This window comes from Aphis gossypii, chromosome 3 (genome assembly GCF_020184175.1).
Source record: "Aphis gossypii isolate Hap1 chromosome 3, ASM2018417v2, whole genome shotgun sequence".
In the NCBI taxonomy this organism is placed as follows: domain Eukaryota; kingdom Metazoa; phylum Arthropoda; class Insecta; order Hemiptera; family Aphididae; genus Aphis; species Aphis gossypii.
The window spans coordinates 19,363,439-19,381,225 of record NC_065532.1 but is presented as its reverse complement, the minus strand read 5'-3'; the positions used below and the strand labels follow the sequence as shown (position 1 = coordinate 19,381,225).

The window sequence follows — 17,787 nt, the reverse complement described above, 5'->3', positions numbered from 1 at the left end:
CGCAATAATATACATTATTTGGCTATTGTCAAAATCGTACTATTAGAATATAAGTACTATATAGTACCTACACGACACCATAATTAATTGAATATAATAGTAAAATATACGTAAATTATTATATATTAAATAATCACCATGTTAAAAATAAACATTATTTTATTAGTTTTAATTAACTGTTGACATACAATATATGTATATAATACGAGTACCTATGTCGACAAAGTAAATGAATAAATTATTTTAAAGAGGAAATAATATGAACATACAATCATTAATAATTTTGACGTTACAACGTTAATAAATAATATATTATTATTTATTCCTAACCACAGACATATAATATTTAAATCAAATTTATTAATAAAATGTTATATATACAGTTATGTAGGTATCGTACAACAAACTATACCTACATTATAGGTATGATTAATTTTATATGTGAATATCGTAACCCTGCGTAATGTTTACCATATAGTACGATTTGTCTTGAAAAGTTTTAAATTAGATAATTCTTGTCCAAAACTTCAATAACCATGTATCGAATGGTCCGTTTTTTTAACTTAGGTAATTTAAACTTAAAACTTTTTACGATAATTATCACTTGGTAATTTGAAACTTTTATGAAATATAAGTAAAAAAAATAATAAATATATATATATTATTATATAATATAGGTAATATTCTACATCATACTTTGTTGTACGCAATATTATAATAATTTAATATAACTAAACAAAGTGATCATTATGTTTAGGTGCAAAATAAAATTATAACTACCGATGCGATTGGGCCAGAACATAAATTGTAGTAGGTAGGTACCTACTATACGAGTTATAGGATAAGGATAAGATGGTAATAATATAAGTCATTGCGGTGAAGTATTTTAATAATATAATAATATATATTATACATAATTTACCCGCACGTGGTGTGTCGGTGTTGCCACATAACAGTCGTAAAATCAGTGTCTACCGACAATGGAACGCGCACCGGTGGCTATCTGCAATTGCCGAGAGGGAAAAAAATTGCCAATAAAGTGTGCAGTCGCAATAGTTTTAGGTTGGTCATTATCGTATCGTAAAAATCCACCGGGGCCTTGTCATTAACGCCCGTTTCACCGCTACTGTGTCCCTTCTTATTGGCCATAAATCTACTTTCATGGTTGAAAATTAATAAAATATATTATGCTATAAACGTACTTATATAGTAATATTATCTTATAATACCCGGTACGCATATGTTTGTGTGTGTATATATATAATAAGTTAATATAATATATTATGTTTATGCATATTTATGTGTACCGCGTCTCCACTACAATGGTATAAATATAATTTACAATAATATAATCTAATAGTCACCGCCGACAAGGAAATATTTAATAATAATAATATTAATGCCTATACATTTATAGTATTACCATACGTACTTTACTTTTATCGAAAACATAAGTTATTGCTTGTATACCTATAACCGACATTCCACTGATGCATTTTCAACTATAATAATTATTATTAAATGAGTATTTTTCAATCATTTAACATTTTTATTCTTTTTTTTTTTTTATAATATTGGCTACCGTTGTATTATTGCACACATTATAACTGTTAAGTAAATGATAATACTTTTACAATATAAATATTGTAGTTCCTATTAAAGTTATATTTTAATTATTAAATATCTATATATAGGTATATAATATATGTTGTTTACAACAAAAATAATTTACGATTATTTCGTTACTAATTTTTATGTAAAGCCATGTACTTATCCATATATATTGAATTATTCAATTAAACAATAATCACTGCAATGTGATATACGTTAATATTAGAATCGACTACAAAAATAGACGAAGAAGGTACCTATACATATACGAATCGGCGCTGTGATGTGTGAAAGTAGGAAACATTATGGTTTAATAGATCCAAACAAATACTATAGACATAAAAACATATTTTACTACATGGTCCACATGTAAGAAAACGTATTTTATAAGCGCCGTATACCTTAATTGTCAATACCTACCTATAATATAATACTAATACTTACCTTTTGTGCATAAAAAATATAACAAAAATCTATAACTGCTTAAAATACTTAATTAAATATAAGCACACAAGTATACTGAAATCATGGCTTGATTAAATTATACCTCAATAATTTAACCCAATAAATTGAACCAATTAAAAAAGTATACTGTACTTCAAAAATATATTCATACAACATTAAATAATATAACGGTTTATATATTAATATTATTTTACGTTCAAGGGTAACATGCCAATAGTTGTAATACGCATTTCTACATCACAATATAATATATATAATTATATAATTAAAGATATATTAAACCAAACATTTTGTACCTACATAATAAATTTGTGCGTTAATTTAATGCATGAGTTAATATTTCCTTTCACTACAGGTGTCATACATAATTTTATATATTTGTTCTTTATAATAAACCACACCGTGGATCTTCTTGATTAATGATTAATATATTATATTTACACAAGACACTGCAGCACATACAACCTAATTAGGTTATATCTCCATATAATATAATGATTATTCATATGCATATTTGAACACCTCTGAATCATAAAAATATATACTAAAACATAAACTTTAAACTATCTATAATTATTAGAACTTTTTAAATAAATACTTTTGTGTTTTTAGGAATAAAATAAAATATATTCTATAATCGTTAACAAAAATAATAATGGATTTTTCCCATTATTTATAATAATACTTGACAACAATTACTACTCAAGATCGAAGACATTTACGTTCAAAATAAACACACATCAAAATTGTTCAAGGTTTGTTTGAATCATTTCTATGGACAAAACCTTCTAGTTCCGCAACAATACCGTTTTTATTATAACCATCGCAACTACGTCACTTATTAACATATTGTATTTTGTATTTATTTTTTATTTATTCTATCCTTTACCAGGTGCCCTATTTATGTATGTAATGTTAAACACTTAAATCTATAATGCAATTATCTGATGAAAGACATAAATAAACAATATTTTTACAGTTAACATTGAATATCGACTTATTTGTAATAGAATAAAAGAATCTTATTTCACTTGATACACTGCAGATCCCTCTTTTCTTTAACAATAATTTTTTTTTGAATCTAATGTCACTTAAACTAAAACTACATTTGCCAACCCTCGGAGTATTGTTAATGTGATGAGAGGGTAATTATTGTGCAAACAGTTCGCTCCCATGCTGCGATACAACGTAAACAAAATATATAGTACCTATACCTATATTGTTAATGTTTATTATTCGTTTATAATAAACGATTTATTATTATAGTTTTAAACATGAAATGTTCAGTATAAAGTATTGTTATATTGATAAATTTGTTATCCTCTGTTAATTCATTTATAAAACATAATATCGGTTATCACTTATCAATTATTTTTATTTTACATAGTTACTAATCATCGGTGTATTATAGTAGGGTACGTACTCAAAATATATGAAACATGGTTTATTCATATTATAATAAAATAATGGTAATCTAAACCTAACGCTATTTATTAATATTTAAATATATATGTATATATGTATTATGTATATTATATATTATACATATATAATATATGTGACATCAGGTATTAATAATAATGTATAACTAAATATAACAATACATACTATTATAGTTGTTTCAGTAATTTAGACTAAAGATTTTGAAACTTGTATTTTGAGTATATAACTATTATAATCATTAATGACGTGAGAGCAGTAAGTTTATAGATCAACGTAAAATGTACGTACCTACATTTTACTGGTTATGTTATATTACCATTGTTAAAATCGACTTAAATGTAGCATATTAAATATTACTTAGAAACCATTTGATCTATATGACTTTAATACATACCATATGTACATATTTTTAAACCAATTTTAGAAATAGATAGATAGTAGGTATAAATGTGTATATGTATTTTATCAGTAACACTAAGTTAGTTAAAAATTATCGATCTATAAGCAATAATAATATTATACTTTTATTAAAGTTAAATCTATATTATAACACTGGCAATAATAATACCTATACATTTATAATATGATTTATACTTAATATATTATTGTATTATTTTCAAGAAGTTTAGAAAACAAAATTTTCTCTCAATTTTCTAAATGATATTGAATATTTTTACAGTTCATTAATTTTTTGATACTACCTTCCACTCATAATATTACAAATAACTTTCTCATTGCTTAGTTATCTATTTATACACTAAAATAGAAATTTGAATTGAGTATGGTTGGTTTATAAAAAAAAAAAAATAAAATATATCAACAATAATTTTTTCTTGTGTATTTGAATGATTGTTATAACTTTATAAATCATAACTATGAATTAAAAAAAAAAAAATTGTTTTTTATTAGGTATATAGTTATAGCTTATTTCGATATATCATAGATACATTTGTATGATCGATAATGTAATTAAAAAAAAATTATTTTAATATTAAAAAAGTATAAATAAATAAACTTAGGATTTATTAAATAAAATAGTTATTATAAACTTTTAATGTTCTAACAAATTTCATGGAGGATTGAAATGGAAAAGTTGAATCCATTTACTTAATAATATTGGTATATAGGATAATCCATTTTATTCATACAGTTATTAAATTAAGTATAGAAATATTTTTACTTTTACAGAACTATTACAAATAATGATTGAAACTAGAATTAAGATGAATATTCTATTTATATTTATATAGTATATAATACACAATGGACCAATAATATATACGATTAACAACAACCGTTATTTTTTTTAAATAAATTTACCAAATATTTTGTGAATTAAGCATCTCATATACCGGTAAACTCCAGCAAGGCAATTGTATACATTAATTATATATTAATTATTTATATTATACTTATTTGAATCAACTAATTATTTAACCAATAAAACATTCGATAAACATCTGTAAGGATCTTAAGAACGCTCTTGGAGAAACAGAAATTTCTGAAACTTTATTAACACTTTAAAATGAAGCTTTTATATACCCGTAATATTGCTTATACCCTATACATATCAGTGTAAATGTAAGTAATACAATAATACAAATATATTCACACTTTAAATAAATTGTATAAGTAAATTTAATTAATGTGTCGATTTAATCATATACCTATACTTCTTCGAACGGTCTATATATAAATTACAATCGAAAAATATAACATATTAAATGTACAAACATTATGATGATAATATTATTTGTTTAAGATGATATAATTAGTATAGTATTTAGCGTAAACTAATTTGAACAAATAACAAGTTGGAAACTAATTAAAAATAATTATAAGTCATCTTAAAGAACATTATTTTGTGTAATTTATTTAAAAATAGCGTATATATATGTATTATTATGAATAGTAGCAGTAGTAAAGAACCTTGGTCCGATAACTTTTGCAACTAATAATCCAAGAACTAGTATTTATACGCTTCGGGATTATAATTTATTATTTCCAATTAATAATAAGTACAATAAAATATATTACATTTTTAAAATGGTTTATAGAATGGTTTAAATTATTAAAAAAAAGTCTAACTTTAAATTAAGAAATCCCAAGTAATACACGAGTAAAATAAACGTAAATTTATATTACGTATTTTATCAACACACGTCATGTACTATAATAAATTATAAAATATGGATACGCATGAGACACAAGAAGTACCTACCGTAAACCAATAACCTGAATGATTTGAAAAAAAAGTTATAATACCAAAGTTATGTAAATCTCACAACAGTAACATTGTACTCATTAAAATGGCCGAATTTTACAGATTTTTGAAGAAATAACATATAGATAAATATTGATATTATACTATATATACGTACAACAACATGATAATTTAGAATACCGTTTAACCAATCAAGTATAAATTAAAAATGTTATACCGTATGGTAAATTTAATATAATATACGTCACACGTATTTAAATGCAAGCGTGAATAAGTATAGGTACATCATCACATCGTTTATTATATTTTTCGTGGTCGTTATTATAATACAGAACAAAAAAAAACACAAAAGACCGAAATATTGTCGCGACAACACCGCAACGTATATAATATACCATCAACAGGTCGTATAGTTGCGGTGGTGACTTAAACGCGACGTGAGGTGTACTTGTATATATAAATATGTGTATGTATGCACGTAAGTGAATCTGTCCAAAGACACCTACGGACACAGTCAACAAACACTGCGCAATGAAAAAAGAAAACGGAATCCTACGCAATATAAGAATTCAATGAGCTCAAACACGCGCGCTTTAGCTATAGGCACACAAAAAATTCTTTTAGTTTATTTTAAAGAAGCTGTTCTAAACTGTACGTCGAATGCCAAAAATGTATAAGAATATATTGTACAACGTATGTACATATAAATTTATATATATTACAGATATTATAATATTATCGTTTAAAAGCGTATATATATATATATATTATATACCTATATAGACACGGAGAAGAAGCAAATGAAGACGTAACATAAATCGTGCTCGATAAATCATCCGAAAACTGTCGTGCAGAATAAACCATTTCACACCGCCGGTAGACAAATGTGTGTCAATTATCATTATTTTTTAACAGCGAAATTCGGCACATAAATCGGTAGGTGTCGGCTTAATGGCTGTGTTTAGTACTAGAAAAAAACGCGCACACACACATCAATATATTACATAGATATATTTTATACAGATATACAATGCAACTGACTTTGGTTTTACGTCAAGACTACGCGCGATAATTAAGAGGCTATAAGCTGTAGTAAGAATTATGGTATATTTGTTTTCATCCTCTCCGGTTGTTGTTCATTTTACCGCGCGCTGTTTTTTTTTCTACTTCACCTCTTCTACTATATATACAACACACACCAACACACTGTACACAATCTGAAACCTCAAACACTGTAATTAGTTCAATAATGATGGATGTTTCAGTGACATCATTTCGATGGCCCAACCTAACAATAACATATATCTGTATGTATTATGTATATTATAATTTATAATTTGTAGTTCCATAATTACCACTAGTATATAGGTAGCTCCCACAAAACAATCAATCTTTTATCACACATATACACACATTATATTAGTAAACAGTAAATATCGACTTATATACGAATAGAGCTCGTTTACATTGACACATTTCTGATGGTCGACGATATTACGTGTATTGGATAAGAACCTGTGTTGTCGAAAATAAATGTTTTTGGAAAATAATTAACAGAAGCTTTTAATTCCACGAGATGGAAGACCTCGGAAAGAGACGACCTTGATGCCCTAATCAGAGTATACCCCTCACTAACAAATTTAATTAATGATTGGCAAAACCACAACGACAAGAAATGTACTCGTACATGATTTATGAAGGTATAATTACTAAATACGAATATAATACAATTGCCGATTTTCGTTTATTGTTACACAGTGTGACTTATCGTACTACCAATACATAGATAATTATCGTAAACAACGTTTAATGAGTTTTGCAGAATATTTATATAAATTATATACTTAAAAAAACGCAATTAAAAAATATTGATTTACATAGAATTATTAAAAACTCACGTAGGTACCTACTCTAAAAATTATACATTTAAAACTGCAGACCTACATTTTTTTAATACAAGTAAACATATTTAAAATTAATATTTAGGTTATACGTCTGTTTAATACTAAACGATATTTAATTGCTGTACAACAAATATCTTTTACTGAACATATGTCTATATACGAGTTTAAATTCATAATCTGTAGAAGTAGTTAATTAATGAAGTGTGTCACTATAATAAATTACTTAGAGCCTATTACATAAATGTTACAATATAAAATAGACGTTATGATTTATTATGAATCATTTATAATAAAACTGGCGATTCACATTTTATAACATTATAGATCAACAAAATACACAATCTACTATCTTTCTTATTATTAAGTGCAATATAATATGAATTAATCTGAATAATTTGTTGATATAGTTTTATAATTTATTACTATTCACCAATTTTGGCTTAATTACTTGTAAGTATAAATGTTCAGAGACAAGATGATTTTAATCTAAACACATCTAATTTAAAAATCAACAGAATGTATAAGTATGTGCACGATGTTATAATTTATTCTCATACATGTGTTAATGATGTTGTACTAGATATACTAAAATTCACTAATCGCAGTGAATTCTAAAATACATACATTTATTCGGATTATTACTAAAAATGTTTTGTAGAATCTAGGATATATAAATCATGACGCTCATTGATTCACAACAAAAAACTATTACTTGGACTAGGTACACTTTTGTGTATTAACATACATTTTTTTTAATTATTATATAGTTATAGATTTTCATAAATAATAACTATTTTTGTGGCGTCTACGTAGTATACATAGTATATATAGCATATTTTATACAGTGAAAAATATTAACTCAATGTAGAGAAAAATATACTTCCATAATATGTATTACAGATTGAAATATAACAAGCATAATACAAGGAGCTGGTGCTCAATTATCACTCCTTGTCAGAAATTTTAAGCGCGGTCAATAGAAAAATGTATAACCAAAAAAGTGTCGTCAATCAAATATACTACATAATATAGTATATGTACATTGTACCTAATATGTAATAGTTAGTAAACTCGTTGTTCGTATATACCACAATATTGTACAACTTATGTAAATAAATATTAATATTTTAATATTTTATATATATATATATATAAAGTTTACTTATCAATAACAATACATAACATTTTATTTTTACAAAAAAAGAAATGGAAAAATTATATATCTTATTCAATGCACTAAATAAATTGTTTCAATAATATACGGTTATAATCGTATAATTATAATTAAACACATAAACAAATAAATAAAAGTATTTTAATAAAGAATGTGTATAATTTAACTTAATGTAAGTAAGTCCAAACTACTTTTTAACTATTAGTAAAATATCATATTAGTTTCCTATTACGGATCAATTGACTTTTACTATCATGATTTGTACATCCCATATTGCATAAAACATTATTAGTAATTACCCGATTACAATTATGCTTTTTAGCTCTTACTGAACATACTTACAAAATAAAGCCTAGCATTGATAAACAAACCTAGGCTTACCTAACGATCAAGTTTTGTCGGTAACATAATGATACATTATTTATTCTAGATACATAAGAATAACATATAGTTAAAGATGAGTGTAGTATTAATATAGGAACACAGCGAGTCAGGAATTCACGAGAATGCATGGTAATTTACGGGAATCACACAGAAATTAGCAAAAACTAACACTATTTGGTTTACACTTCATAAAACTTAATTTAAATTATAATGTGTCCTATTTGAATTACAGTATACTCTCAATTATCTACAGAATAGGGTGACTTGATATTCAAGGATAAGTAAATTTCGCAAATAATCCGCAAAATTAATAAAATTACATATAATATAATATGTATATCAGTATATGTATATTATTAAAAAAATTAAATCATGTAATTTTAAATAGTATTTAAAGAAAAATAAATTAGAGCATATTTTATTTTTATTTAAATATTCATGTAATATTACGGAAATATTTTTAATCTTATAATTATTTTTATAATTTTTGTATTATACATAGGTAATGGGTATATATGTATGTAAATCATTCCGCGGAATACTATAGATAATACGCCCACGGATAATCGAGAGCGTACACTGTATCTAATTTTATTTTTCTATAATAATGAAGCTAATAAAAAATAACTATTTAATCCAAGTATCCATAAAATATTTTATAACTTTTTATACTTAATAATAATTAAATTTAAATCAATTTATAAAATAAATTATGTTTCCTTATTTCTATTTAATATTAAAAAAAAAAATTAAACACTTAAAATCTCACTGTTAAATACATGTATAGGTACGAGGAAAATGGGGGATACTGCAGAAAATTAACACGCATGATGCAATATAAATTTATTATAACGAATTATATTTGTTGGATCTATACCAGATCTACTATAAATCCCAATAAAAAATTTAGACCTTAGAATCCTAGTCATTCCTAATCGGAATATGTCCCGACACTAGTTTCTAGATCTTGTTACAGCTATTAACTAAAGCGAATAGAAACGTAGATTGGGAGCTTTATACTAGGTCCCACTATCTGCACTATACGTCATATGAATATTTTTTTGATATCCCTAATGTTATAATAACAATAAACAATTAACTAAATATTTTATGAGAATTTTTTTATATTATCATCATCCCTCTGAATCCAAGAAACTACTTTAAAAGGTTTCATCAATAAATACGCGACTGTCTATAATAATAAAGTAATAATAATTAAAAGTTATATTGTTATTTTTAACATCTTTTAACATTCTCTGAATTTTCGGGAGTACCAACTTTAAACCAATTTTCAAATAGCTCTTTCCAAAATAGTAAAGCTCTTTAGTAGCAACTATGTACTCGTATATATTATGACTGGTATTAACCAACAATTTCTCCATACCAATCCGTTGTTATATGAGGTAAACGTATTATTATTAAGTGTGTGTGCGTATGAGTATACCTACTGCAAAGTGTACAAATTTCGATAGTATAATAACAATAACAATAATAGGCAATAAAACAACAGTTAATGTACATTGTGTGATCATCGTAGAACAGGTCGTTCAAGGATTCGAAATTTTTGATCTAGATGCATGCCTGCATCACAATTCATAACAGTTACATCATACGACCAACACTAAAATAAGCTATATAATCATACACGATACGTGTATATAGTGTATAGTGAAATTATACATAATCGATAACGGATTAACAGAGCAAAAATATTTACACACGCGGGTAATTATATATTATATATTATAGCTTGTATTACTGTATTAGGTATATATTATATTATTATATTATTATACATCATAAAGTACTATTGATCATTATTGGCCAACGGTGTATGCATAATAAACACACACACACAAACATATTATCTATATTATAATTTATAACAATATAAATTATGCGCGTGTAGAAACTTGGACCGCCGGCGACTGTTTTGGCGACGGGGCGACGGCGTTGGTTCGCGCAGAGTCGCCGTTGCCGCCAATAAGCAAGCACGAGGCTTGTAAACAAAAAGCGAAATATATACATATATATTATATATTAACAATATAATATAATAATATATATATCCATATTAAAAAATAAAAAAACGTTACTTTCTATATACGCCTATATCAATGCGAGCTGCACATAGCGGTACTTTCTCTATTCGCAGAATACAATAGACGTCCTGCAATATTATATTATTATTATTATTATTATTATATTACACTTCCTACTAACACCACATACGAGCGCACACGGCACGTTACCATTATGTCGTCGTGCGGGGCGTGAATGTGTACTATGCGCGTACGTATATAATATGTATACAGTAATGTAATATAATATATATAGCCGGGAACTTACGATTGTTAAAAGAAAATAATAAAACAACACCATAATAATAATAAAATTGTCGATAGATGTTTGCGTAGATTATAATAATATTTTATACATATGCATAGATTGAGAAAACCGAGACATCCCGCAGTCGTTGTCACTGATATGGTGGTCGGTGGCGTTCATATAATTCATAGTTCATACATACATACATATATAATATATAATATATAGGTATATACATCATACATATATCAAAAAAATCAAAAACGGAACTCTAGGTTGATAAACCAAAGAAAAAACAACCGAAATAGGTCGAAAGAATACACACACATATACTCGACTGTGATTTTGTGCACGGTGTAAAAAAAATAATAATAAAAAGAAGGCGTAACGGAGAGGCGTGCGTATTATTAATATTATACACTGCCTTACACGCGCGATGACTGCACAGCAGCCGTCACGCTCTGTTGTACATAATATTATACGCGTACCTATATCTATACCCAAAACATTTGCTAGACGCAGCTCTGAATCAGCCCCGTTCGTTGTTTTACGTATTATCGTAAAATCGCTTTTTCCTAGAGCCAATTTCCTTCGACGAAAATGTTAATAATAATACGTATAAAATATGATAAAATATATAGTACAAGAAGGTCTATATATATATCAGTAGGTATATCACTATTTTGAGTACTTAACAAAATTAATTATATGATTAAGAATTGTAATTTAAATAAATTAATAGTAATAGATAGTTATTTAAAGTACAAAATATAAATAAAAAAAACTTTTTGATAACCCTTTCATTCGGAATTAAGTCATTTTATATTTACAACCATATAAATATTAAGCATTATCACACATTTGCAATGGACAAAAGGACAATGTAATATGTAATATATATATGAATGTATATATAATATATAATGGCTAAGAACTTTTATTACCCATACATAATACATATATACAAAGCGATTCGCGATTCATTCAATGTAAGACACGTATTCTTTGATCTTTCAAAAGCTAATAATATTTTTGAAAATATTTTGTTATTATCATATTTTAATTTTTTAATATCAACATACAATTTTAGTACCTCATTCCAAACTTCCAAAGCATAATATTTTTTGAAGTACTTCGATACATACAACTTATACAAGTATTTAGAGTAAATATGAGTGGATAACAGAATTAGGAATTTTAATAATTACCATCTCTCTATTAAATCACTTCTGGGTTCGCTATTAATTACTTACTATTACATTGCTTAATTTCTTATTTAGGAGTAACTTATTAATTATATATTATTATTTAATCAATAAAAAAATATATTAAAATATATATATATAAAGGTGTGTTTGTAGCTTATATATATTTTAACACTATTCAACCGATTTTGATTTAAGTTTGAGAAATTGTTCTTAGACATTAACAAAGTTTAGAGAATACCGTGAACAACGTTCAAAAACATACCAAGTGCTAATATTTAACCCACTACAAACAGTTGCCCTATTCAGTTGAATCGACTAAAAAAAAAATGTATAGTAAACTGACGCCGTTTGGTCCGTGAACTGAGATACACTTATATAGCATTGTGTTTATATTTGTTCATTTTTTTTAACGGCGAATAGCCCAACGGTTATTTATTTATAAATTTCAATTATTTACGAGCATTGCACCCAATTACAGCATATAAACTAAAACTTATCATTCAAACGAAAAATAAATAAAAATATGCATAATATATTATGCAAAAAAATAAATATGAGTTTATACCTATATGTCAAATAATAATAACAGTAGTATATCAAATCGGTATTTCTACGGATTAAGTGAACATTTAAAAAGATGGATTTGAGTTTGCAAGAGATATACAGCGTAATAGAAGTTTATTTGAACCATAGTTTGTAATACATGGGGACATTGGGGACATAAGAAATAGGTAAGATTGTCGTGAGCGACGAGGAGGAACTTTGAAGGGTATAATAGATGAAAGAAAGATTGGTTAGGCTTAGATACCTATACCAATATCACTAAATATAAGTTTTAATAAAAAAAAATGTAGGCTGAAGCATGCCTTCTGACAGCTAGTAAGTTGAAACAAATGCTTTTAAGAGCAGGTGTGTAATCGTGGGATGGGCAGCTAATAATTTTTACATATACCTATATTGCTTTTACTTTTTTTTTTAATATTACAACGAAATAATGTATAAAATATCCTACTTAAAACATAGAATTAAGACTAAATTAAAATAATTAGTTTTATTAACTTACTTGGAAATGCCTAGAGGATGGCGGTGGTTGAGAATAACACTGCATCATATTGTCTGCAAAATATTCGAATTCATCAAAGTCAAACTCAAACGATGGTTCGTACCACGGAGATTCTTTCACCTATAGTAAAATAAAATAATAATAATAATCATGGTAATAAATAGAATACACGAAAAATAACAATGTATCCAAATAAAAGCGTAATAATATATATACCTGACAATATTACACACAAGTACCTATAATAAATAGGATGATCGATGTATACAGGAAATCGAGAATTGGTTACGGACTTTTTTCTATACTCTATCTTTCTCTGATCAACTCTCTATCACGCTACATAAAATCCACTTTGAATCCCATAGAGAAAACATGCCACCCATTTTACAATTCGATTTTTCCACTAATGTACCGTGGTATTGTATTACTTTAGTGTAGTCTACTTCACATTGCATACACGCTACACAAAATTCTTATAGGTTAACTATACCAAAGTAAAAATGAACATTTAATTTAAAATTGCATGAATGTATTTATCATAAATGATCACAGATAGAAAAAATAACACTAACAATTAATAATAACATACATAACATCGTTCTAATTGTGTCAGATATAAAGAAACTAATAACAAAATTTAATCAAATTCCCTATTCATTGTATTGATGTATATATACGAAACATTTGATAGTATACTACCAAATCTTAAATATTAATTAATTATACTTACAGATCGATAGGTATAAGTATACTTTCAATATAAAAATTAAAATATACATTCTATGATAGATATATAATATTCTATATCAAAATTGGATTTTAAAAGTGTCAAATATTGCACTCGCCACATTCACTCAGCTCATCGATAAAATATAAAGATTTTTGAAAAGTATAATAGTCAATGATAAATTATTCAATTTAAGATGCGACTCTGAGCAGAGGTATGTTTATATAGTGTTTATATAAGATAATGAATAGGACACTTTTAACAATATAAGATATTCCATTTAACTATTATTTTTTTTTTTAATAATGAAAAAATATTGTTTTAACGAATATGTCAATATGTCATGACTTATAACCATTAAATTAATATTGCAAATACAAAAATAAATTATTTTTATATTTATACGTAAAATTGCAGATTATATAGTTTAAACAATTGAATCTAAAATATAAATTTTTAGTAAAAACAAAACGGCTTCATCGAGATTTTTGAAAGTTTTATGAAAATAATTATAAAGTAACGAACTTCATAAAATATATAGAGTACAAAATTTTAATTGTATTAAGAAATCAATTTACAAATTGTATCTAAAAATAAAATAAATATTTAAAAACAAAAGGGTATCTTGTCTGAGACTGGCATATAAAATTAAAAGTAGAAATACAATTTTTTTTTTAAGTAATCAGTACCTACCTATACATATATATATTGCCTAATGTTTACAGTATAACTGCCATAGTGGAAAACTTGTTGAAGATCTGACAAATTCTCAAACCATAAGACATTAAAAAAAGACACAGCTTTTGAAAACATTCCAAAGTTTAAAACCAAAAAAAAAGTTTGATTTACAATTTTTATATACTTTAAAAATAGTTAAAATAAAAAACATATTACTCATCTGCAGTTAATGAATTGATTTTTTTAGAGGATATTGAGACTGTAAACATTGTGTGGATGTAAGTAGTATGATTTCATTTTTATTTAAAATAAAATGATAAATTTTTGTACTAAAAAATTAATATTATGAACCAAATCCTATTTATTTTAAATCGAATAAGGCAATTTTATAATTTGAAATTAATTATAAAAATAATTTACCTATATTAACTACAATTTTTAACATTTATCAAATAGCAAAGTAATATAATAACTTTTTAAAAATATTATTTTGCTTATAACTAATAAAAAATATTATATTTTTAAATGATAAGTATCAATTATACAAATTTTGAAATGTTCTAATAATACATTTTAAAGAAAAGAAAAACTACACTAAAATTAGAAAGATAATATTATTGATAAAGTGTAAACTGCAGCAATTAAAGTTTCCACTGAGTTTTCCTCAGAATAATTTTTTGAATGTGACAAATTATATTATTTCTTCAAAATGTATAACAAAAATATAACACTACTTATATAATTAATACTATATACATTATATACTGATATCAACTATATTATAGTATTTTTTTATTTTAAAAATCATTATGTCAAATGGAATTAAATACTTTTCAAACATCTTAATCAAACCAATAGCAAACTACTTATATATTATCACATCAAATAAATATATATAACAATCAATTAAAATTTGTATTCCTGCACAACTGCAGAAAGAACATTTATATAGAAGGAACTAAATTAATATTCGCTTTCTAATTTAATTCTTGAAAATACTACTTAGTTCAGATAACTAATGTACAACAAAATATTTAATAAAGAAAAATTATGATTGTAAAATAGTTAAACGAACCATAAATTAAGCTGAAGCATAAGTCTAGAAATAAAATTACAATATTAGTTGGAATTCTTTAAAAACAATTTTTTAATCAGAATATAGGCAAAAAATATCCTGTCATTGATTTATAAATGAAATATTTCAGTCAATTTAAATATTCGCGGCAAAGAATTATCGCATTCAAAAATCAGTTCTAAACTAAGCCCAGTTTACGTTGACTTAATTAAATAATCAATTTGAATATTTAGTAATAGTAAATGTGTTTATATAGATTACGAGTTACATTTCATTAGTTTTTCATGATTTTTTTAAAAACAATTTTTTAGAGTTTATAACTGAAAATTATCTTATACGTATTTAAAAGAAATCTAATTATAAAATTAGTTCTGGATGGCTCATTTATGAAGTTTATAAATATTTAAATTTAGTAAGTAGTACAGATATTTTGATGAAACAATAATTGTTACATTATAAATTCCTACGCGTATTTATAATTATGTACAACTAATACATAAAAAATTAATTTGCATAAATAGTTTTAATAGGTACTAGGTATAGAATAATATATTTATATTTCATAGGTATACCTAGATATATTTTTTGTTTAAAAATAATTGGTCAAAACAAATACAAAATATAATACCAAGTTAGAAAATGTGTAGGTATAAAGAAAAAACACGAACACCTAACTATAAACTAAAAGAATATTTGTGTATCAGTTTTACTGATAATTTATATCGTACTTTGATATTGATATATTGAATAAGTGTCCCGTTAATAACTCTATACGTAGATTAGATATATATAATCTGTATATAAGTTTATAATATATGCATGATATGTACCTACATTATAATCCTAAACTTTATGGTACAGAAAAACATTTGCAACAAGAATTTATATGACAAAAATATTTTTCATAAACTCTGAACCACAAATTCTAAAAAATAGGTACAGAATAGTTTAGGAACTACTGTAACTTTTTATATTATAATGATTATATATACTAGATTAGTTTTAAATACATGTAACTTATTAATATACAACTAATAGTTGTTTGCAAAATATATAAAATATATATAGTCTATTATATACTGTATGTCTGCATATGATATATATTTTTATATTTCACTGTTGATTATTAAATCATAATTAATTATAATATGTTTGCATTATATATACGTATAACATATTATATAATATAACAACTATATATAAATTCAAATAATATATTTTTAGGTAAATTGTATAATATCTTTAACTTAACACAATTTTGTACCGTAAAGCTTATATAAGACATAGTAAGAACATAATAATACATAAACTCACACGAAATCCTGGCGTTAAGCTTAAAGATGCGTTGTTACTACTTGATCGTACTTGATACTTGTGTTCAGCAGATTCATCGGCATCCAAATCCGATGTTTCGGTATCATTGTCACTGGACACTCGTCTTGAACGACTTTCGCCTGTAAAAGATTAACGCAATAACGGCACTGAAGTCTGAGACGCGAATAC

General features: G+C 25.2%; 1 protein-coding gene across 1 annotated transcript in view; it reads right to left on the bottom strand.

Moving 5' to 3' along the window:
• The window catches only part of LOC114126356 (segmentation protein cap'n'collar-like), an 83,266-nt gene that overhangs the window by 20,054 nt on the left and 45,425 nt on the right, over window positions 1-17,787 (bottom strand). The window contains exons 5-6 of the mRNA XM_050204757.1: window positions 17,599-17,738; window positions 13,805-13,924 (exon numbers count right to left, since the gene is read on the bottom strand). Coding sequence (XP_050060714.1) covers window positions 13,805-13,924; window positions 17,599-17,738 — 260 coding nt within the window. The remainder of the gene's footprint in view (window positions 1-13,804; window positions 13,925-17,598; window positions 17,739-17,787) is intronic.